This window comes from Tremella mesenterica, assembly GCF_000271645.1.
Source record: "Tremella mesenterica DSM 1558 unplaced genomic scaffold TREMEscaffold_10, whole genome shotgun sequence".
Lineage (NCBI taxonomy): Eukaryota > Fungi > Basidiomycota > Tremellomycetes > Tremellales > Tremellaceae > Tremella > Tremella mesenterica.
This window is the reverse complement of record NW_006711234.1, coordinates 349,767-371,776: the sequence shown is the minus strand read 5'-3', so window position 1 is coordinate 371,776 and position 22,010 is coordinate 349,767. Positions and strand designations below refer to the sequence as shown.

General features: G+C 44.7%; 10 protein-coding genes across 10 annotated transcripts; 3 read left to right on the top strand and 7 right to left on the bottom strand.

Annotated features, from left to right (window-relative positions):
• Nucleotides 1-2,916: 2,916 nt before the first annotated feature.
• Nucleotides 2,917-3,273, top strand: TREMEDRAFT_33225 (uncharacterized protein; the record flags this gene model as incomplete). Its single annotated transcript, XM_007006277.1, has 1 exon — nt 2,917-3,273. A coding segment is annotated over one exon (357 nt), but the record flags the coding sequence as incomplete, so codon positions are not given.
• A 991-nt stretch (nt 3,274-4,264) lies between these two features.
• TREMEDRAFT_33242 (uncharacterized protein) lies at nt 4,265-5,911 on the top strand (the record flags this gene model as incomplete). Its single annotated transcript, XM_007006280.1, has 5 exons — nt 4,265-4,410; nt 4,711-4,834; nt 5,085-5,256; nt 5,505-5,599; nt 5,795-5,911. Coding segments are annotated over 5 exons (654 nt in total), but the record flags the coding sequence as incomplete, so codon positions are not given.
• Nucleotides 5,912-6,249: 338 nt separating this feature from the next.
• Nucleotides 6,250-7,100, bottom strand: TREMEDRAFT_64140 (uncharacterized protein; the record flags this gene model as incomplete). Its single annotated transcript, XM_007006433.1, has 3 exons — nt 6,250-6,424; nt 6,551-6,611; nt 6,929-7,100. The coding sequence occupies 3 exons, from the start codon at nt 7,098-7,100 to the stop codon at nt 6,250-6,252; spliced, it is 408 nt and encodes a 135-aa protein (XP_007006495.1).
• A 393-nt stretch (nt 7,101-7,493) lies between these two features.
• Nucleotides 7,494-8,732, bottom strand: TREMEDRAFT_64139 (uncharacterized protein; the record flags this gene model as incomplete). Its single annotated transcript, XM_007006432.1, has 3 exons — nt 7,494-7,744; nt 7,918-8,193; nt 8,573-8,732. 3 exons carry the CDS (start codon nt 8,730-8,732, stop codon nt 7,494-7,496), a joined length of 687 nt encoding a protein of 228 aa, XP_007006494.1.
• Nucleotides 8,733-9,248: 516 nt separating this feature from the next.
• On the bottom strand, nt 9,249-9,728 carry TREMEDRAFT_64138 (uncharacterized protein; the record flags this gene model as incomplete). The annotated part of the gene is made up of 2 exons (XM_007006431.1): nt 9,249-9,583; nt 9,671-9,728. The coding sequence occupies 2 exons, from the start codon at nt 9,726-9,728 to the stop codon at nt 9,249-9,251; spliced, it is 393 nt and encodes a 130-aa protein (XP_007006493.1).
• A 563-nt stretch (nt 9,729-10,291) lies between these two features.
• TREMEDRAFT_64137 (uncharacterized protein) lies at nt 10,292-10,792 on the bottom strand (the record flags this gene model as incomplete). Its single annotated transcript, XM_007006430.1, has 1 exon — nt 10,292-10,792. One exon carries the CDS (start codon nt 10,790-10,792, stop codon nt 10,292-10,294), a length of 501 nt encoding a protein of 166 aa, XP_007006492.1.
• A 482-nt stretch (nt 10,793-11,274) lies between these two features.
• Nucleotides 11,275-12,560, bottom strand: TREMEDRAFT_64136 (uncharacterized protein; the record flags this gene model as incomplete). Its single annotated transcript, XM_007006429.1, has 3 exons — nt 11,275-11,920; nt 12,110-12,214; nt 12,517-12,560. 3 exons carry the CDS (start codon nt 12,558-12,560, stop codon nt 11,275-11,277), a joined length of 795 nt encoding a protein of 264 aa, XP_007006491.1.
• A 452-nt stretch (nt 12,561-13,012) lies between these two features.
• TREMEDRAFT_33390 (uncharacterized protein) lies at nt 13,013-15,663 on the bottom strand (the record flags this gene model as incomplete). Its single annotated transcript, XM_007006308.1, has 8 exons — nt 13,013-13,191; nt 13,446-13,575; nt 13,668-13,855; nt 13,892-14,158; nt 14,339-14,685; nt 14,916-15,050; nt 15,221-15,337; nt 15,512-15,663. 8 exons carry the CDS (start codon nt 15,661-15,663, stop codon nt 13,013-13,015), a joined length of 1,515 nt encoding a protein of 504 aa, XP_007006370.1.
• Nucleotides 15,664-15,972: 309 nt separating this feature from the next.
• On the top strand, nt 15,973-18,593 carry TREMEDRAFT_33306 (uncharacterized protein; the record flags this gene model as incomplete). Its single annotated transcript, XM_007006296.1, has 5 exons — nt 15,973-16,260; nt 16,497-16,615; nt 16,946-17,287; nt 17,593-17,676; nt 17,996-18,593. The coding sequence occupies 5 exons, from the start codon at nt 15,973-15,975 to the stop codon at nt 18,591-18,593; spliced, it is 1,431 nt and encodes a 476-aa protein (XP_007006358.1).
• A 313-nt stretch (nt 18,594-18,906) lies between these two features.
• On the bottom strand, nt 18,907-20,986 carry TREMEDRAFT_64133 (uncharacterized protein; the record flags this gene model as incomplete). Its single annotated transcript, XM_007006428.1, has 5 exons — nt 18,907-19,123; nt 19,336-19,462; nt 19,504-19,643; nt 20,003-20,612; nt 20,908-20,986. 5 exons carry the CDS (start codon nt 20,984-20,986, stop codon nt 18,907-18,909), a joined length of 1,173 nt encoding a protein of 390 aa, XP_007006490.1.
• Between the last annotated feature and the right edge of the window lie 1,024 nt (nt 20,987-22,010).

Below are 22,010 nucleotides of genomic sequence, written 5' to 3'. Positions count from 1 at the left end.
CTCGCACCCAGATCACTCAACATTGCTCCTTCTTCTCCTTTGGTCTTTTCGCCTGTGTCCAAAGTATCAAAGGGGTCCAAAAGTAAGTCTAAGAAGACTGAGAAACCCCCAGCGAAGAAGAAAGGTCGACAGCCAAAGAAGAAATTAGTGGAGGAAACTGTGGGAGAAGAGCCGGAAGAAATGGATGTGGAAGAGGCATCTACATCTCAACGATCAGTAATAACTTCCGTCCCTTCTCAACCGCCATTGGAGGCAGAGACCGCTACCCCAGTCTCCTTATCGCAGACCGTTCAGTCGCCAGTCAAAACTATTCCGACCACGACGATTGTGAACCAGACCATTCCCCCTCCGCTCGAGACAGAGATAGAGGAGCCGGACACCGACGAGATCATTCCCATAACCTCTGATCACGCCGTACGGCCAGCAAGCCCATCGCCTGTACCAGAAGTAGCCGCTGCTGTGCCGAAAGACACCCTACCATCATCTCAGGATATCCCGATGGCCGCGGAGATGATCATTGCCCCCGTGACCACCTTTCCCCGTCCGTCTGCCATATCAGCACCTCCCGCCATGGCACCAGTCCCTGCTCGTATACCTCAGGTCCGTTCTTCATGGCTCAACAAAGCACTGGGGGGTGCTGCTCCCCTTGACGCCGGTCCTTTGCGAAAGTCGATAGCTCCCTCTCGTCCCACCCAAGTGGACTTTGCGACTTTAAGGAAATCCCTTGCTCAACCAAGTGGCTTGAAGCGTAAATCCTCAGAAGGCTTACCGGAAGAACATGAAGATAAGCGTCCTGATAAGATTCTCAAAATCGATACTCCCTTCACTCCAGCCGTCTCCTCCATCCAATCCAACGCGTTTGTGTCTGAAACTCATACAGAAGCTTCTATGAAGGTTTCATTTGGACTCGCTTCAGGGAGTGTACCAAAGGATAAACCTATCTTCCCTCGAGCAACAATGATGCTTCCTCCTATTGCCGACGATACCACAGCTCCTGACCTCCGCAAATCTTTGGTGGCTTCGAGTCAAGCACAAAATTCCCAAAGAGGTGATATAAATAAAGTCACCAAGGCGCTTGACGAACTTCGAGAAAAAGCGTTGGCGAAAGAACAGGCCAAGCAGAAGCTTGCCTTGGGTCCGAAAACACCGGGCGCGGCATCTACTTCCGGGACTGGTTTCCTACGTGGTTTAGGTAGTCTGGGTGTTGGACTCAGTAAGAGTTTCGGGTTGGGTGGTAAAGTTGCTGAAGATGAGGCGATGAGATTGCAAAGGGAGTTGGAGGAGGAGCGACAAGCAGAATTGGAAGCTCAAGAAGAATTGAAGCGACTCATTGGAGAGGTTCAATCATCCGAAACACCACGAGCTCAACCTGTCAAGGTCGTGGAAGATGGTGATCCCGTCTTGTCTTCTGACCCCGCAGATATGGAAGTGGACGAGGAAGAAGCTGAAGAGGCAGAAGAAAGTATGATGGTTGATATTGGACATTCTCCCGTTCGTAAGGAGACACAGGTACCACAAAAGGAGATGACAAGTACCACTCCTCCCTGTAGTCCGCCAAAGATTTCCATCGCAGTTCCTTCTCAAATTCCGAGAGCGTCCTCACCTAAAAAGGTCCCTGTACTATCCCAACATACACACTTTCACCATACTCGCTCGTCTCCTATCAAGGAACAATCCGAAAGAGAGGACGATCTCATCGAGTTGGATCAAGATATATCACCTGCACTTGAATTCGACACTGCTGAACCTTTGGAGGTATCACAATATACCAAATCCCAAATACGTCCTCCTTCAGCAATGTCAACTTCAAGCACTGTTCCTTCTGCCTCGTCATTGACAACATCAACGATGTTAGCTCATGGTAATATGATCGCGGATAAGACACTTGGTATCAAGCCAAACGTGGGTCAAGTCAAGAGTGTTCAAGCAGCAGCTACAGCAGCGAAGAAGGTAAGCTTTGCATGACGCTCACGGCTAAAGCTGATTAAGTAGGATAAAGAGACGCTCGAGAAGAAAGCTCAATGGAAGTTACAACAAGAACAGCGGAAAGCCGAAATGGCTAAACGGCGTGCAGAGGAGGATCGAGTAAGAGCGGAGGAAGAGAGAAAAGCAAAGATTGCCGAGTTGGAAGAGAAAAGAAAACAGAGGGCAGAGTTGGAGAGAAGGAAGGTGGAGAGGGAAGAGAGATTGGCACAAGCTGCGAAGGATAAGGCTTTGAGGGAGGAGAAAGAGGCGGTTGCGATCAGGGCTGCGAAGGTGTGTTTTTGTCTATGCCAACTGTTTCCTCAAAACCTTCTTGTGTCGTTCCTGCACTTCCTCAGCCAACGCCGTCATCCATCCTTTCTTCCAAAGTGGTCTTGAAGTTTACTTCGTTTCTCCCCCCTTCATTTCTCATCTCTCTGCGCTACAACGGAATGACGAGGAAGTATCACGAGGTCAATCTATGTTCGAGCTGTTGTGCTAACTCCCAAGGCCGCAGAGGAGGAAGCTCGCAGAAAGCGACTAGCCCTTTTGACAAAAAGTCAATCCAATACAAACTTGTCTACCCTCACAAAATCTCAATCCAACACCAATATCAAAAAAATCGCTGCTCCCGCGGCCGTCCCTCCACCAAAATCGAAAGAACCTTTCAAACCAACCAAATCGACATTGGTGTCATCCACCTCCACTTCAAATCTAAGCACCATTTCTAAACTTGGTCCTTCTGGTGGATTCCGTACTGTCGATACGGACAAAACCAACCAAACCGTTCAGATTGAAAAGTATGAAAGATCTGATAAAGTCGAAAAACAACCCAACCCTCGTCCTCTTGGACCACCATCACGTCCATCAACTCAACCGACTCAAAACCGACCGATACAACCTTCTACAATTTTACAACAATCACGTATAGCTCTTCAAAACCAATTGGAAGAAGTTCAATCTGAAGATATAGTCTTACCTGATATCGCATCTGAATATTCAGATTCAGAAGATGAAGATCGAGAACCTACTTTCCAAAGACCTGCATGGGCGGAATCACCAGCTTTGAAACAAGCTTTAGAAGCTCAAGCAGCAAGGAACCCTGATGATTTGTTCGGAGCTATAAGACCTGTCAGTATGGAAGAATTGTTCAAAGTTAGGACTGGTAAATTCAGAGCTAGAACGAGTTCTGCTAATTGGAATGGAGGTGATAGGTTGACAAGGGCTGAAGAGGTTGAATATGCTAGAAGAATGGGGTTTAAAAGTGTAGGAGGGAGAGAAGGGAGTGGAGCGGGTCAGACGGGGAATTAGGAGGAATGTTTATTTGGAGGGTAACGACTTGTTTTTGTCCCAAAATTGTATGGAGAAAAGTTGAATCATGAAGCAGAGTCTGATGGGGGGAGGGAGAAAGGGTGATACCGTATTCTTGCATACCAAAGACTTAGCAACTAGCAACATGTTAAACATGATTTGATACGAAATAGCATTAATTGTCATGAAAACCAAGTTCGCGTCATCCACTTTTTGATTTTCCACTTCTGATTTTGATTTTCCACATTGACTTTTCAACTTTACACTTCATTCACCTTTACACACTTTTTCAACTATCTTAAGCTTACTTGAGTACCCAATCGCCATGTTAAGAACGATATGGGAATATTTCTTTCCTTCTGCTATCGAAGACCCTCAGTCACTCAATCTGAGCACTTTGAGGACTTTCAAATTGAATAAGATTTTATCTGAAGGTAAATCATCTGCTCCCCTATTCTATTCTCCTTGGTCTCTTCATCCTATTTAACTTCTTCCTTTCTTTCCATTCCACCGCTCAACCTCAACCGTCTATTTCTTCCGTCTCCCTATCCTGATCACCTCCCTTCACTTAACGTTCCCCCAACTGACATTGCAAACCCTCCAATCTCTGATAACATCAGCCACTTCATCCACCATGGTCTTCCCCCCCGAGAGGGGAGGGGGGGAGTACGAGCTAATATCAGATACCAAAACGGGTTCAATCTATATACTAGGAACGATGAGAAATGAAGATACTATCATACATATCCAACGAACGACTTTGACTAACGATACTGCATTGAGTTTGATCAATGGTGGAATGGAATCATTGAATGTTTTTTTAGATAATCGACCTGTAAGTGGATTTCGATGTCCCTCGACTTGTCTGGAACTCATATTGTATTAATCATCACTTCGTATAAGTAATATTGATGGGTAAAATAAGGTTAACCAATAGTATTTTTCCGCCCATGGAACATCATCTCAAATACGTACTTCCACTCCGGATATTCAATTGAAAATCATTTGGCCAGCTACTTCTACACATATTAGAAAATATTCGAAACAAGAATTGAAGATGGTAAATGAGACACCGGAAATGTATGAGAAAATAGTTTTACCATATATTGATTCTTTCCCACCGGAACGATTGGAATGGTGAGTTCTTCATACAATTTCTTTTATTATTTCTACAACTGTCAATTCTCATCCTCCTCATTTCAAGATCTCAGGCCATATCTGTCATTTGAAGTTCTGGAACCTCTCGTATCACAAAGACCCATGTTTGTCGTTAAGAGGATGGTTCATGGTGCGATGAGTTTTATCCCTTGAGAAGTGTGGGGAGCAAAGAGAACTCATAGCTCTGGTCGCTTGTGGATAATGAGGGGAAAGGAGGTATCTGCCAGTGTATGATACTAAAAAGTACGAAAGGGAACGAAAAAGTGGTTTGATCAATAGGGTATACAACATTCTTAACGGTAAAAAAGAGGCAGAACGTATATTGTATAATGATCCAGATGAAGAAAATGGTTTCATGATCCTTCCTGATCTTAAATGGGATCAAACGTCAATGTCTGCGTTGGTGAGTTTTTTCGTAGACAACCTTGATCATACCGTCGCCTCTACTACTTCCCTTTTCTTAATTCCGCTACATGCTCTTAATAATCTGGCTCGCTTTCATCAATTTCATCTCAAAATGACGGTCGATGTGGAATACCAAGTTGTCAATATGATTTCGCCCGGACGAAGTGCAGCTTCAGTACATATTCTCGATGGTCATGCGACCAGAGTGTGAAACGACTCTCTACCATCATTTTTAGAGCTTACGATAGTACCTCACCGTATTGGTCCGTACGAGAAAGATAAAATCCCTTCGGGATCTGACCAAATCACATCTTTCTTTACTGAGGGACATTAAATTGAAAACGTTCGAAACGGTGCTGAAGCAATTCGGAGTGGAGGGAAATAAGTTGAGGTTGTTCGTTCATTATCAACCGTCGTATTGTGAGTGGTTCTTTTCTACTCTGGACACTTGAATATCGGCATGATCCTCAAACACGTTGTCTGGGACTACTCCACCTTGAACCCCTAGTGACGTTGAGGCTACAAGTGAGCTTTGACAGAGCAGAATTCGTCGCGGACCAGTCTTCACAGGTGAAATAAAGCGAGGAGGGGTGTGTACCAAGAGAATGGAAGGGACGAAAATCTATGTGGGGAGAGAAGGGAGGGGGATTTGGATGCGCTGACGATAGATCATTTTCATGTACACGTAGTACACCTCCATCACGAGACTTTGGGAGGGATGACAGTTGGTCAAGCCCATATGCTTGATGATTTGATTGCTCTCGTGGGTTTTCAAACTGATCCCAAACATTCTCATCATCTCATCGCTCTCTATGACGCATTTTCTGGCAAATTTGTTCCTGTCCGTGGAATACCCTTCTGGAAAACAGGGGACTATGGAATTCGTGACATTTATGGTGTGTAAGGAAAATTAGAATAGAGTTAAGTGAGATAAAGGTTTGAGTACTAACATTCACAGCTCGAAATCTCTCCTGATGATTCACCATCCATCTTGGCACAAATGACTTTCACTTATGCTCTGGGGGTGGAACATGGTCTATACGCTGGTTTTCTCGCATACGCCTCGACTACCTGAGGTCATCCCTGGGTACAATTCTAAACATTTACAAACGCAGCGGCCCTCAGTCGAGTAACAGGCATTGGACATTTGGAGGTTTCACAAATTCCTCGACCTCACCACAATCATCAGAGCGAGGAAATCTTCCTCAAATTCCCGGAATAGATCTTCCATGGCCATGGACTCCAGGAGTACAGCCTCACGACTGAAACATATCTAGTATCATATCTATACTCTAGTATTTTTTTTGTACAATGTCTCATCCATCTGGATTTACACTTTATACCAACCAAATTCTTCTTGTCTTCACAGCATTCCAGTTGAATCAATTACTTGTACTAAATTCAAATTGACTTCTAATGATGCTTGACCAAAACCATCTTTCCACCAGCTTTACCTTCCTCCATAACCTTATGTGCTTTCCCAACCTCCTCTAACCCCAAAACTTTCCCCACTTTCACTTTGAATCTCCCTTCTTCACCATCTTTCACGATTTTCTCCAATGGTATTTTCCAAATTGTCTCGCCCCACCTGAATATCTCATCAAACCTACATTTTCAGGAATATCCATCATCGGATCAAAATAATCTACGGTCCATTCGTTACCTGCCCCACCCACCACACACACTCTACCTTTCTCTTCATCTGTACCTTTACAACAAAATAGAATCTCGGAGTATTGCAGCACCGACAAGTTCGAGGATCTTGGTGAATCTACCTGAATGTGTAAGGGATATTCGGGAGTTATCAAGAATGAATCCATCTGCACCGTTTGATATGATCAAATCTCGGGAAGAACGATGACGGGATGTTGAAGCTACATTTCTTTCCTCCGTGTTGTTTACTTCATATGTCCTTGGCTTGGTGATGCTGACCCCTCCCTTCCCTGGAGAAAGATCTCCCGGGTGGATAGAATTATCGGTAATATTGAAAAGAGAATACAACAAGCAAGGAAATGGGATTGAATCAAGTATGATAAGCCACAGATGGTATGAGAAGGGAACAGGAGAAGATGAAAGAGGAAGTTCCGCCCACCTTGCCGAGTATACTTCTCACTTCTACTCATCCCACTCGCCATGATCTTGATCAAACTCTGTCCCATTTTAACCTCAGATATAGGTATATCTTCAACCGGGAAAGAATCAGGAGGTACAGGGGAATATGATACCGCCGCTCGCATGGTTTTAGGTAGAGCTGAAGATGACATGTTGCGCAACTTGATGAAAGTTGTAAGCCCACGAGTTAGAAATGGGATAGAACGAGAGACCGTGGCGTACCACTATCACTCGAAGTGACTGTATGGTGACTAGTCGCTATGTTCTGCAGCTGCTCATAGACGAAGAAGAGAAACGTTGTGTTATACTTGAACATATACACAGTGGAAAATACGCATACTCTACGTACCCTCGGCCGAGGTGGACGACCTCGGTTATCGATAACCGAACTCAGCCAAGTTAGAGCCAACTCACAGCAAAACTATTTATTCCCGCCTCGCGGATCCGGAAAACCTCCTTAATTTTGCGGGTTTGGCGGAAAACCTTCTTAAGCGGTGGGAAATCCTCCTTAAGCAGTCCGAAAACATCACTAACTTTTTCAACTTTCAAGAATGGTTATTCGGATGTCCGAATGAGATAGAACACATTCTGTCATGCACATATCTGTTGTTCGAATGGTGATAGCTATCTTGATGCATCCGTTCGGACCGTTTGAAGTTTAGAGATTTTGATATGAAAGCTCCCGTTCCTGACGTGTCAATCTCAGCCCAAACTTTGAACCCCTCGAACGGGCACAGCAATGCATTCCTTGTGGTCAAAGAGGTACCAAAAGTACCCCATTGAGCTCCTCTATCATCTGGTGGTCCAAGCAGATCATTCGGACTCGAACTGACTTAAGGCAGTTTTCCGACAATAGTCAAAAATTAAGGTGGAAAACGGGAACCTTAAGGCAGGAAAAAATAGACACGCCAACTCACAGCCCGATGCATCTCTTATACATCAACTACCTTACCTTCCTTTGCTACTTACTTTCCTCCACAACACTCAGCGTTGCGACTGCAGAACATGCGATAGATTCCCCACCAAAAGAGGGTGGGGTCGCCCAATCCTCTTCCTCTTCCTCTTTCTCTTCCTCTTCCTCTTCCTCTTCCTCTTCCTCTTCCTTCACACTGCCCAACGCTCGGTCTGGCAGATCTTCCTCAACGTAATAACTTCCCTCATTGTTGTTGCCAGTTTCCAATTGTTCCTTATGATCGGGTTGGATAAGTTTTAAGTCGACAGGAGGACATTTGTACAACTTGCCGTCTTCGTTTCCGCTCGTTGCAACCCTGTGTCAAGACCAGACCGAAGGTCGAAGGATCTGCGTCGAGGGTGATGAGCTACTTGTAGGGACTTGAACTAGTTGTAAGAGGATACGAGGATCGAAGCAAATAGTTCGAGGAGTGAATAATAAGTTTTGGCAAATGTATAAGAGAACTTGTATGTTGAGACAGACAAGATACATTCGTCGAAGTTGTTCTAAGCTATGCACTACCTTATGTACATGGAATGAGAGTGTAATGTAGATAAGGGTGGCTGGTAGTGTTTATCGGTGGCGGGTAACTGGATATTACCCGAACTAGCAACTTCGACGCACGTGGTCATGACACCCTGCTTCCTCTGGGAGGTCGCTTGAGCGTCTCACGGTTGGAGGTGCCGGAGGTTAACTGTTGTCTCGATCTGACAGAACCATTCCCTGTCCTTGCTTGACTGATAACAGCCTTTGTGGACTTGTGGATGGTTTCAACGCTTTCCGTCTCAGATCCCGAAGGACTGAAAGTGGATTCGACGTTGTGAGCGGACATTGATAATGGATGGATTGCAATGAATCCACTCTTATGTTGGAGAACTTACTGAAGAACTCCTTCCAAGATCGACCCTTTATTTATATACTAACCCTCAGCTCCACTCGGCTTCTACGTGGGAGATTCTATCTCCTTCCATGACAACTCGGACCCACGTAAGCCCGACTATCGCAAATCGTCATATAGTTCAGACGTCCTTCCTTGCAACCGTCAAATCTTCCTCTTTGGATCGAAAGCGATGCTTCACGTAGACGACGTTTTCAACCTTTCATATTCTACTCGCAGTTCAAACCACGTACGTTTCTTCCTCTGTTTACTTCGTATAACGGATGTGCACAGGATATGACTCATCGACAGATCTATAGGCAGAATACTACACGTCCGAGATACAGATTGAACCCCTTTAGTCTAGAGACCTGGAGGAACAATATCAAAATGATATGAGACTGCGATTTGGAAAACTGGACTTCTGCATCACATTTCTCTCTACTCAAGACTCTCATCTACATCATTTGGTTATTTGACTACGACCGTGTACCGGCTATCTCCGTCTGTTTCGTCCCGTTCACGTCGTATCCGTTCGCGGTGTTCTTCCAAGAATCTTGTCCGATCTCCACGGTCACCGGTTTCACCGCTATCGTTGATGCGTGTCGCTACATCCGAGTCTGTCTGAGCAGTCCCCGCCTCAGTAGATGGAGGAGGGTTACGGGATTGAAAAGAAGCGCTAATACTTGCACCGATGCTGCGCCGAGGATCGATCGAGAGCGTTCTAAGGATGCCCTCACCCTCCGTTGTGTACGGGATCGCGTTAGGGGGGTCAATGGTCGAAGATGTCTTTTCAGATGGATCGTCTTGGGGCTCAGCGTCCACTTCGGTGGGGGGAGCGAGAGATTCATCATCCTTGTTGTGGTCACTTCTTACTTGTCGCTCAGACGTACCACTCTCGGGACGTGACATCTCCGCTGGCAAAGCGGACGTTGACAAATTGGAGGACATGTCAGAAATTTGAAGATGTACTTATCCTAGTTGGTCAAACTTTTACTTGGTAAGTCAGTATTTATCCTCCTGAGTCGACTTCATCCTTATCTCCTTCACTTCTATCCATTGTTCTCCCGTCTTGCCTCTGCACGCCCCTATGTAATCATGTGCATCCCAAGTCTGGCCCTCTGTGCTGTCCTTCCAACGATAAGCTCACGATAAGGATCATCTTATACCAAAGTCGAGACTTTCTTTCCTTTCAATCCCGATTACCAATCCAAGGTCTAGACTTTTCCACGTTCGGTCTAGCCCATTTCTCACGTTCACACGATTATAAGACGTACAAGTATGGAGGGGTGGCTAAAAGTAATGAAACAATCTCGAAGAGGGAATCAAGGTTCTAAAATGATCTTTGTGAGTCATGACGTTTTCTGCACATCAACATTTCATCATTCAAACTTCATTTTCCAATTTCTACTCATATGTCAATCGTACCCTACTTTACCGATTCCTTCAAGCTTATATATCACCGACTGAAATCTATTTCTGATTTAGAACCAAGTGGTGATGATCGTAGTTACTCAACAGCCTGAATCTCTCGACGATCCATCCCCATCTCTCCCTTCTTTCTGTGCAGTGCCTTTCACACTTCCGAATTTCCCTTCATCTTCTCTCACGAAACTTCCAACGGATCCATCTCCCCATCCCCTAACCTCAAGCCATTGCCCATCATCCGTTTGAAATCTTTCATATCCATTAGGTCCTACGGTACAACTTGGCGTTATTTCGTTCCTGGTGGAGCTATCGTCGTTCTGAGGACAATTATTGTCCTCCCAAAACCGAGAAGATCCCCCATTTTTATAGCAATCTTCCAAGTTTAGCTCCGCCTGCTTCCTCTCCAGCATTGGTAGAGGGGCCGTTTCTATCAAAGTAGTATCACCCAATGTGAGGAATGTTTGTTCTTCAACATCTCCAATATTCCCGTCAACACTTGTGTTTATAGTATTGATACTGTTGGTATCACTCTCCGATCCGGAGCCGTCTAAAGAATGATTTAAGGATTCCACAGACGAGTTTGACATGATAGGATTTTGAAAGAAGAACTTTCATTCCTTATTTCAGTATTTATCCTTCTCATACACCTTTTCCCTCATCCACCATGAGAATTCTTTCTTTCTTTATTCTCCCTCCATTGATTCCTCTTCCCGCCCCTTTCTTCCCCCTCATGCCTTCGAAAGGTGCGTAGCCCGTCCACCCGTCCGCCCGTCAATCTCTTCTTTTCTTCAATGTGCTCATCGAATCAAAAGATCGACGTGGAGCCGTTGATTCACGAATTTGATATTCGAGTCTTTCCTCATTGAGCGTACAGGTTCCCATGAGCCCATGAAATTCTCACGAACATCTTCCCATCGACAAGATAAAGGACATTCGATAACTCGTTGAGGTGAAATGAATATGTATGCATTATTCTCATGTTGTATTATCATACTGTATGACTGATTATAATCTCTTTTGTTTCATCCCTGGTGACACTTCCCCTTGCCCAACAAGTTCAAACTCATGTTTATAGTCCATTCCGACTCATAATCTCTTTTACTTCCCACATTCTTGAACTTTTCTCCCATCTTTCTTTTCTCTCCCATGACGCTTCTTCTCTCTTCTCATAAGTCGGTTCTGTCATACTACGTCTCTCACTCATCGTCCCTCTCTCACGCGGTAAAGTCGTATGTTCCCATTCCCTCGATTTATTATCCCCAACACTGAGAGAAACGTTTGTCAACCAATTTTGCCATCCTTGTGTCTTCTTCGTGTCTTCTCTAGTCGAAACTCTCTCCACTGATTCTTTTTCGGCCCTTAGATCGTGATCATCGTCATCCGAGTATTGCTTGATAAATGTTTGTTGTTGAGTGTGGTGATGTCCATCCGTCTTGACTTCCGAGACTAACAAAGAAGGTTCTACAATGCCCAAAGCGGATACTAACGGGGGTAAAGTTCTAGGAGGTGTTAAAGGTTCATCATCGATATCCACAAACGCATGTCCCAACATCTCCCCTAGGAGGTATTTCTGACAAAAGAAGGCCAGAATTTCGAGACCGTCGCCTAGAGTGTACGATTGAGGATGTCGGAAGAAGAAGAGGTAAAAGAAAAGAAACATGGTGGTTGTGGCGGGTATATAAGCTATGGTGGTCCATATCGCCAATGCTCGTCGACTGGAAATCAGCGTCGTCTTCGCAGATACTTCAAGCCGCTTCTTCTATCGCAGAAGCATATCATGAATGGTTCATGCAAGTCGAGGGCCAAAAATGGAATGTAAGATGATAGAACAACGAGTCGGGTAGAGGCCAAGTAAGAAGTTCGCTGAGCTGGAACCAAGGTAAAGAGTAAAGAGGAAAGCTCACTCCACTGTCGTTTTGGCCATTGACGCTCTGAACAGTAAGATCCCAACGAGGGAGATGAAAACTGTGTTCCATAAAAACACGATGCGTCGGTTTTGAGCCAGGTATCTGAAAGTCAGTCATGGTCATCTCGTTCCCCGCTCTTTCCCACTCTATTTGGCCCATTTGATTACCACAACATTGTCATCCGCCAGTAACATATTTCTTGACAAGTTACAACACATTGAGGCGTGCAGATACGTGTCGGAGGGTGTCACGATGAAGCAGAAACGCTCAGTCGTGTCATGCCAACAGCGTCGGCGTCAAGTCAATCGTAGCTGGTCCAATGTTCCGCTCGGGCAGTGGGGGCAGTGGTGGGCTTCCCGGATGTACGTTGATGATTTGTGTCACTGATGAACCCGAAGACTCACTCGATGGACCAAGCATCCTCGACCAAAATACCGCCAACCATCATATTTCCTCTCGCACAATTTGAAACAACAGAGGCGTGAGATCAACGAGTTGGTCCAGTCGGAGTTTATTTCTGCAACTCCGAGCGAGTTTCACCACGTCGAGAGATGATTTTGATTATAGAAAGAATATCCAAGAAGAGACGAGGAGAAATGACCAGTCGAGAGAGAAAACGACGAGCAAGTGACAGAATGTTTACATTGAAATTTGTGGGGGGGAACGCGAACAGTAGTGGCGAGGGGAGAGAGGCGTCCCAAAGGACCCCCGACGGATTGTCCGTGGGGCGTTTCAGACGAGTGCCTCGATGGTGCGGCCGGTTGTCCGGATACCGGTCGTCGGCTCGGATGTGTGTGTTTCTTGTATGACGGATGGATTGCCGGTGAGGACAGGAGGGATGACGCAGGAGTGGTCGAGGAGAGACAAAGAGGGTGGGATTGCGCATGGGTAGGGATCTCGTTACATTCCCCTCAATTGTCGTTGTTGACCCTTGACAAAGTCCTTTATAGCATCCTTGACGCTCGGATTTACGAACAACAATTTGTCCTTCGGCACAGCGAGGAGCAGCCCGTCGTATCGTTTCGCCTCGGCTTCGGTATCTTCGTACAGGTCTTTCGAAAAGAATTCGAACATCTCAGCTGGAAATCAGTCAACTCTTTCCGGTATCTCAATTGTTTTTACTTCCGAGGTTGAAATTAATCCCGACCACTAGCGTCCTCGGGGACAAAATCAACTGAATCGAGAAATTGGAGTTGTGAATTTGTGACAGGGAAGATTCAAGATTGCTTCGCAAGAAGGGTCCATCCTAAACGAAGAATCCCAAAAAGGTAGAAAAGTCCAGGAAGTTGAAATGGGCCCGACAAAGAAGCAAGAGTGATGGGACTTAACTCACACTCTTCTGTTCGTAGACGATTACGTTCTTTGTCCCATAAATGAAGTTGATCAACAATGGTGGTATGAAGTATAGGAGGAGGAGAGCTATACATTTGAGGATGGGCGTGACTTTGAAGATATGCGATGATCTATGATCAGCGGCTTTTCTCAATACCCTCATCTACAATAGCAAGATGAAACACATGGTATACTCATGGGGGAACGAGGCTACGACACTCACCTGATAAGCCGAAATACCCTTCTCCATAGCGGCTTTCACATGCGCTCTGTCCAACTTACCCACCACTAGATTCCTATATTGAACCTTGATATCCATGAACAAATTCAAAATGGCAATTTCCAGTTCGTTATTCGTATAAGCGTAGATTTTATAGTTGGTTTCTAATATCAAAAACTTCTTGTCATCTTCTCCAGATCCCATCCCTACCCCCGTTCCTGTTCCACCATGAGAGGTGTCGATTTCGGTGGTGTTTAGTGCTGCGCTGAGAGCAGAATTTCCAGAACATAATGAGGTGGAAAGATGAGTTGGGAAGAAGTAATCTGCTTTTGCCCCTGATGGTGTCGCGGGACGGTATATGAGACCATAGGATTGAAGATCGTCGAGGGCTTGGAGTTGTGTGGGGTTCGAGAATGTGGAGAGGGAATATGACTGGGTGATTTGCATACATCCGAGAGAAAAGAAGAGGGAGAGGACGGGAGCGGAAGAAATGCCTCGTGACTGTGATCAGCCGACTGTAATCTTCTTTGTCTTCCTGTAGCTGCATCGAACCTCTGTCATCCCAGCGAGATTGAGTAACCTGTTCGATGTGAGGAGCAATGTCATAGTTAGGAGACGAAGCAGTAACCCGTAAAAGAAGGCAGTTGCGGCATAGGAAAGAACTCAGACGTCACAACTCACCTCGATGGAAGTTAGATAAAATACCAAAATCTGCCACAACTGAGTTTGTCGATCTTCCAATAAGAATTGAAACCCTTGAGACGTAATGGTCATCCTATCCAAAGATTGTTGTCTCCCATTTGACTCCGAGAGATCCGCCATGAGTCCACTAGAATGTAATAATCGAAGTACGGAAGTTTCTGGTCGGGCGACAGGAAAACCTCTGTCTAGTCCTGATGATACCATGTATTTCAAAATGGATTCCCATGTTCGATCACCGAATTGGATCAGTTGAGACTCTGAGGGATACTCGTCTGTGGGAGATAGAGGATAGGGCAGACCGAAGGAGTTGGAAGTTCCGCTGAGGGTCAACATTTGGTGATCTCGCTTCTTCCTGCTAACTGTCAAAGTAGGCTTTATGAGACTCTCAAGCTCATTTTCGCGGAGGGAGCTCTTGTGTATGTACTACCAAGAAAGCCATATCATAGCGAACAGAGGGAGCACAGAAGTCACCCTTGAAGTCATGATGAAGGGTGGGAGAGGGAGACAGGAAGGACTAGCAGAGGTGAAGAGGAGAGGAATAAGACTTACGATCCGGTCAAAGCATTCCTTAAACCTCGTTTGAACACATCATTCATAGGTGTATGATGTCCCCGTTTACCTTGTTGTAGTTCGAGAGGTTGAAAGATTTTCCTTTTGATAGCTGGTTGAATGTCATTGGCGACCCTGGCGATGAGCCACACACACTTAACAGCTTTCATTTCACCATTCGAAGTCTAGCTACCTCACACCAAACCCAACAACATGAATGACTATCCAAGGATGTGATAACAGTATCCGGACGGTTTAAGGGGTTTGTAAGGCGGATGAGAGATCTCAGAAACAGAGAAACTCACTGTGACAGTGGACTGAACTGATCCATCCTCAACAAAGCCTTCAGATCTGAAGACTTGACAGGTTGATGTGACCATATGAAGTGTAAGATTATGTATCTACATATCTCAGGGAGTTGTCTAGATGTCAGTGAGCTTCCATCATGCGTCAAACGACATTAATCAAACTTCACATAGCGAGGAAATCGAATAGCTGGGTGTCACGTCGGGTAAGCTCGCGAGATCAGTCATGGAGTACATAGTCTGATGGCTGTGAAGTGACGAAGAGATGCGACATGAGTAGCTGGAACCTACCTCAGGATACATAAACAAGCAGCTTCGGATTTGTATATTTCTTCATAGTACGATTGATGTTGGGTATCCAAAAAAGCATCGAGTGCGGCTGTTGACGAAGAAGATAACTCGGCTTGGGCTTTACGGGGGTTACTGAAGTTGGGTTGGACCATATTGCACGACCTTGATCCTGACAGTTGTCTTTTTCTCGAGGTCTCAAGATATCTCTTTGGTGTATTATGTAGAGTAGTATACGCCAGGAGAAAAAGAGTAAAGCCAAAGAAGAAGAGTCAAGTCAAAGAAGGAAGAGCGGCAACTTGGGAACTTGGCCTAGAATTCTTCGATTCCACGCCGTAGATTCCACAATTTCTCAACATTCAACTGTTTGCTTTTCCCTTCTCACATCGACACATCGACATCTCCAACAGCATAGAAAAACCAGCCAGTCGACCTTGAGGGAGAATAAAAGAAAGAATCACAAAATGCCAATACCATCATCCCTCACTCTACCTCAAACACTAGTCCTCACCGCATTCGCATCCGCAATAGCCACCACTTCCGTCATACTCTCCTACCAAGCTCTGAAGAGAGAACATTACACTGAAAAACTCAAGAAACAAGTAGGAGAAGATGTAGAAGTTTGGGAACAGTCAAGAGCTGGGAGCGGGGTCACGAGTCCTGAAGAGAGAGCGGAATCACGAGCTAGAGGGGAGAAGGGGAAGAAGAAATGGGAGGAAGGGGAATTTGACGAAGGGTTGATACGTGAGCAGGTGAGTCTTTGTCTTCTTCAGTTTATCTCAGGCAACAAGGAACACCTCTTCCTGATCCTCTGGTCTCATCCCAGCGTCCCAGTTGCGATCTCTATCACTCAGTATAAGGTAAATGCCTATGGTGATTATGGCCAATCTCCGTGGTCATGCGGAGTGAAAGCGTCCGCAATTTTAGAGGATGGAGGAGGAAGCTTTTAATGGCAATTATGTCGGAGAGATATAGATGCTGATCATAGCTCACGAGAAATTACAACTTTCTAGGTGAAGAATCCATGGCATTGGTCAGAAAATCTTATGTCGTCGTGGTTGGTTGTGGTGGTGTTGGAAGTTGGTGTGCTTTGATGTTACTTCGAAGGTGAGTTTTTCTCTCTTCCTCTTCAATCTCTCCCCCACTCTTCAAATCTTCTCTTCTACCCCCCTCTCTTGACTCCAGGACATCATCACTACATATCTTGTCAATTTGCCAATCATCCAACATGCAATCTCCCACATACAATATCTAGGTCAACTATCTTTCGATTGACCCGAATCCTGAAGTACGAAGGTGAACAATCTCACTATGATTCTGCTTCATCTGCTTCAAACATGAGTTAAACACCGACGAGACAAATAGCCAAAATATCATCCATTTCCAGTGAAGATGGTATTTCAAGCCACAAACAAGAAAGTGAAAGCTCATGACCAGCGGCATAGGTAGACTCCTTCTGATAGATTTCGACATGACAACACTCTCTTCTCTCAATCGTCACGCATCAGCCACATTGGAAGATGTCGGTACACCAAAAGTCATAGCCATGCAAAAACATCTTCAATCTATCGCCCCTTGGGCAAGAATAGAAGTCAAAGTTGGTCTCTGGAAAAAAGGTCAAGGTGAATCTTGGTTAGAAGGTGCGGATTGGGTCGTGGATGCTATTGATAATATCGATACTAAAGTTGATTTGTTGACTCATTGTTATAAGACTGGTATAAAGGTGTTTTCGAGTATGGGAGCTGGTGCTAAGAGGGATCCTACGAGGGTTCAGATTGCGTGGGTTATGTTTAATCTCTCGTGTCCTTCCCTTTTTTTCTTCCCCTATGTTATTTCTCCTCTCTCTCTCACCTCTCGCTAAGTCCCACGATTGGTCACCTTTACCTCTTGACGGTTGGTGGTCCACTCCACTTCATTCTCCCGACAATAACATTCGACAAGATCAGAGAAGAAACCCTCGGATCGGAAAGACACCCTTTCTTCTTCGCTGCTGGTGATTCCAAAATAGGGTTCACTGTTCGTAAACCACACAAACCTCTCCGCCAATTGTGTTACCTAGATATAATGTCAGTACTCACCTGCAGGGACATCTCAAACACATACGAAGACCCTTTAGCTCGTTCTGTCAGAAGAAGACTTCGATTGAATGGTGTTCCATCTGGTATTCCGTGAGTCACCCTTTCCATCCTCAGTTTAACTCCTTCTCTCTCGTCTTCTCTCTCCTTTTCTTTTCTTTCCTCATCTCCGTTCTTCGCTCTCACTTCTCTCCTCTTCCATCTGCTCTCCTGACTCCTGTATACCCTTATCACGTCTCAACCTTGCAAACCTGAACCAACCACACAAAACGAAGACCAGCATCCTGCATTTTGTCCCCTCCCGACCACATCTTGAACCACACTCTTCCAGAAGTTTCTCCTTGAAAATATTTACCTCTTCCCCATACCCTCCCTCCCTCCCTCCCTCCCGGTCCGACATGCTAACTCCCAGAGTCGTCTATTCCACAGAAATCCCATCAACAAAACTCCTTCCCCTACCCGAATCAGAATTCCAACAAGGAAACATAACACATCTTCAACCATTCGATGATTTCAGAATCCGTATCTTACCCGTATTAGGTCCATTACCAGCGATATTCGGTCTCAACATCTCACTTTATATACTATTATCACTCTCGAATAAACCTCTTATAGATCAATTAGAGATCAAAAACAGATCAAAACTTTATAAATCATTAGAACGTGGTTTGATGGAAAGAGAACAAAAGATTAAAAAATCTTTAACACAAGATAAGAATTCAATAACTCATGAAGATGTTGGATTCGTTTTTGAAGAGATTTATCATGGTAGATCTACTATACCACCTAGGATAATTTTACCTAAAACTTTTTGTATAAGATGGGATGGGAAGGAAGATGTTAAAGAAGATAATATAGTTTTCATGGGATTGAAAGATGTTGAGATACATGAGAAAGAATGTTTGAGAGAAGGGAGGAGTCTTGAAGATGTTTGGGGTAAAGAAGTTGTGGATTACGTAGAAGGAAAAAGGGAAGAGATCAGGAGAGTTTTGAATTGTAGAAGGGGTTGAAAAACCGTATCGTTTTTTTGGTGATTGTCAAGTACTACTCCTTGCATGAGATTACTACTACTCTTCTCTCATGTGTGTCACATGTCACAACTCTCTATCAACAACTCTTTATCAATAGAAACACTGTCGCATGTTGAACGGCTCACGGAAGGGTAGGGAGGGTTTTCGACTTGGTGTGATAGGGTGAGATCTATGTGTCTTTACGAATGTGACGCTGTACGTGAGGAGGATGAATAGAATAACAAACTGACAATTACATGGATGGTGATTCCAAACACATTTTGTATTTGAAGGAATAGAAATACAAAAATCATCATCTATAATCCCACAATCCACCTTCACCCCCAGATCGTTGATCATTACTACCTTCACTACCTTCACTACCTTCACTACCACTACTACCCTCCTGTTCCTCATCTTCAGGATAATCATTCCGATAATAACCTTCATCGTTAGAATCTTCATCCGCTTCATCTTCCAATTCCGACTCTGAATCTGATGACGGTGGTGATAAGTCTTCGTATCCGAGTCTAAACTATCAGCGTGGCTCACCCATATCACCTCATGGGTGTCTTCTTCCAACCTATCTGAAAAGTAGATACCCGTCATCTCGAGATATAGATGAAAATATGAGAGAAAGTGAGTTGTGAAGACACTAAGACATAGAGACGTCGACACGGAGATAGGCGGGAAGAAAGGGAATTGGGGATAGAGACCAAGCAGAAATAGAGAGAACACCAACAATTGTCCAACAGATAAAGGTGTGACACCATCCCCTACTCCTAACGGACGACTATCAAAATCCTTATAATACAAATCATATACATATTCTTCTTTCTCTAGAGGATTTATCACGGCATTTTTATCCACTGTACATTAGACGAATCACTACAAAATGACAGAAACTCACATTTGAGATATTCCTCTAACATAGGTAAAAACGCTTCCATCTCTTTTTCTTCAGCTATTTGATTCATATCTATTTCGCGAGCATGAGAGTCGATTGCTTGAGCGTCTATTAGTAATAAAGATGATTGTTGTCGTTCCCATCTAAGGATCAGATTCTGACTTCTACTAATCTGACAACAATCGCAAGTCCGGTATCTCTACATCTGCTCATCTGTATCCATTTACTGAAATCTCGCGTAAGTCCTTTACTGTAGAATGGAATCAAAAACCTCGAATGAGAGCGGGGCGATGATTGACAAGAAGTTCAAGGTGGCGTAGAAGGTTTGAAAGTGTCCGACCAAGGGGAGAAAGAGAGTGCGGAGGGATAGTAAGGTCATGTCTGTGACAGTGGGAGAATAGTAAAGTCATGTCTGTGGAAGTGGAAGTGTGATCATGTCTGTGGATAGTTAGAAAGAAATGGAGATGTGACACGATCGAAGTCTAAGAGCGAAAACACTCACTCTTCCGCACTGTAAACTTTAGGAACCATTATCTCCTGTTTCCTTTTTTCTCGTCCATGAACAGGAGGTATGATCCTATATGCCAACCTAGCGGCTGACAAAGATGATCCTTTCACAGGAAGTGTAGACCGTGGTGCTGGGAAAATTTCCTCTCCAGTCTTTCCAGCGTTATGAGGTTTATTCATTTTCTCATTGATGTTCGGAACAGCCTCCTCATCCTGGACAGCTTTACCAAAATCATTGTGTTTCTGTTGGTTATGCAATACTCTTGAGGATGAGGGATTTGATTGAGATGACGATGAATCTGAAGATGGAATTAAACCTGAAGATGATGTAGTTGGGTTTTGGATCGAAAGTCCATTGTCACCTGGTAAGTTAGGCGGACTGGTCGGAGTTGTAGGGATAACCTCAGGGGGTGTATGAGAGGACGAAAATGATTTTAAAGGAGGAACGAAGGAAGGTCCAGATCTCAAATTCTCTATCCTCTGTTTTAATTCTAATTGCTCTTCACCTTCTCCACGCCAGGTATGTGGTACGGTATCTGCTAAACGGAATACTCCTCTTGGTCTACCTGAAACGTCTCTACGACGTTTGGAAGTGTCTTGGATGACTGGGTGTCAGCTTTGGGAGTGTTAATGGATTACAGATGTGTGGTCAGTTGGTCAGTCTCGGTATTGACATGATTGATCAGATCACGTCGGGCGATGATGGTTGACACTGTAAATTCCAGCGGACGTTTAGATATATAGGCCACAATGATGAGGAACCAATGGTCAGGCGGGAGAGAGGGAGGAAGTGAGAGAGGAGGAAGTGAGAGAGGGAGGAAGTGAGAGAGGGAGGGAGTGAGAGAGGGAGGGAGTGAGGAAGTGAGAAAGAAAAGGACAGGAGGAATAGGAAAGACTGACCGAGAGAACTTAAGGGAGGATCAGTAGCTTTACGTTTGATACGTATTATAGTATGATTAGGTTGGATCGATTGGTTCATCTTGGTTTCTTCACTTTCTCGCTCTTCTCTGGGTTATTCGTCACTTATATACGACTAGGCAGGAAGAAATTGAGATGTGAGAGGTGATTCGAGAGCAGCTCCGATGACTATGATGACTAACAGCGGTACGGTGAACGACAAAGATACTGATACGTGAAGAGGGCAAGAAGTGAGGTGAGAGGTAAGAGGTGAAAAGGTTAGTGAGATATGAGATGCGAGAGATGAAGGATGTGAGATGTGGGGGATGACAGATGAGAGATGTGATATCGAGATTTGAGTAGCTAGTAGAATGCACAGTGTAAAGTACCGAACGATAGAGGGTACCTAAGTGATGAAGATTAAGAGGTAGGGAGTAGTACTTGGAGAGTAGGTGCACACCCAAGTAGAGTAGAGAGATGGAAGGAAAGCGGAAATCGACTTTTGAAAATGGTCACGAAAACCACCCATCTCCCAAGTACCTTTGATAAACATCATCTCTCAGCGTGATCAGCAGTAACGTATCTCACTGATATCTGATATCTGGCTCTCTCGCCTCTGGACAATATGAAGAAGTAGAGTAGGTACTCTCTACAAGTATAATAGTCACTTGTCCACTGGTCAGAAGGTCAAGAGTGGAGCATGTGAATTCATATGCTACTACTCTGACTAATTTCTTCTTTTCTCTTTCGACTTTCTTCCTTCTTCACCATCTTCGACAGTTCCCCATCCCCACCTCTGAACAGAGGTACATTTGTCACCTACTCTATCCCCTACCCTTACTCCCGTTCATAAGAGTCATTCCCGTAGAATCAAATCTTTCAGCCTCTGCCTCTCTCTTCTCTCTTACCCAACTATGGAGAAACCTGACCAATGATGGTTGACCGCCCCGACCTCTTACGAGCCCTGACATTGTACCGAAGTTTATGTACCAAACATCCTCCCTCAGTAAGTCAATCGGCGTTCATGTACCACTCCAATATCTTGAATGACCAGATCGATGGTCCGATACCTAGTCCCACGCCCAATGTCTTATGAAACCTGATAC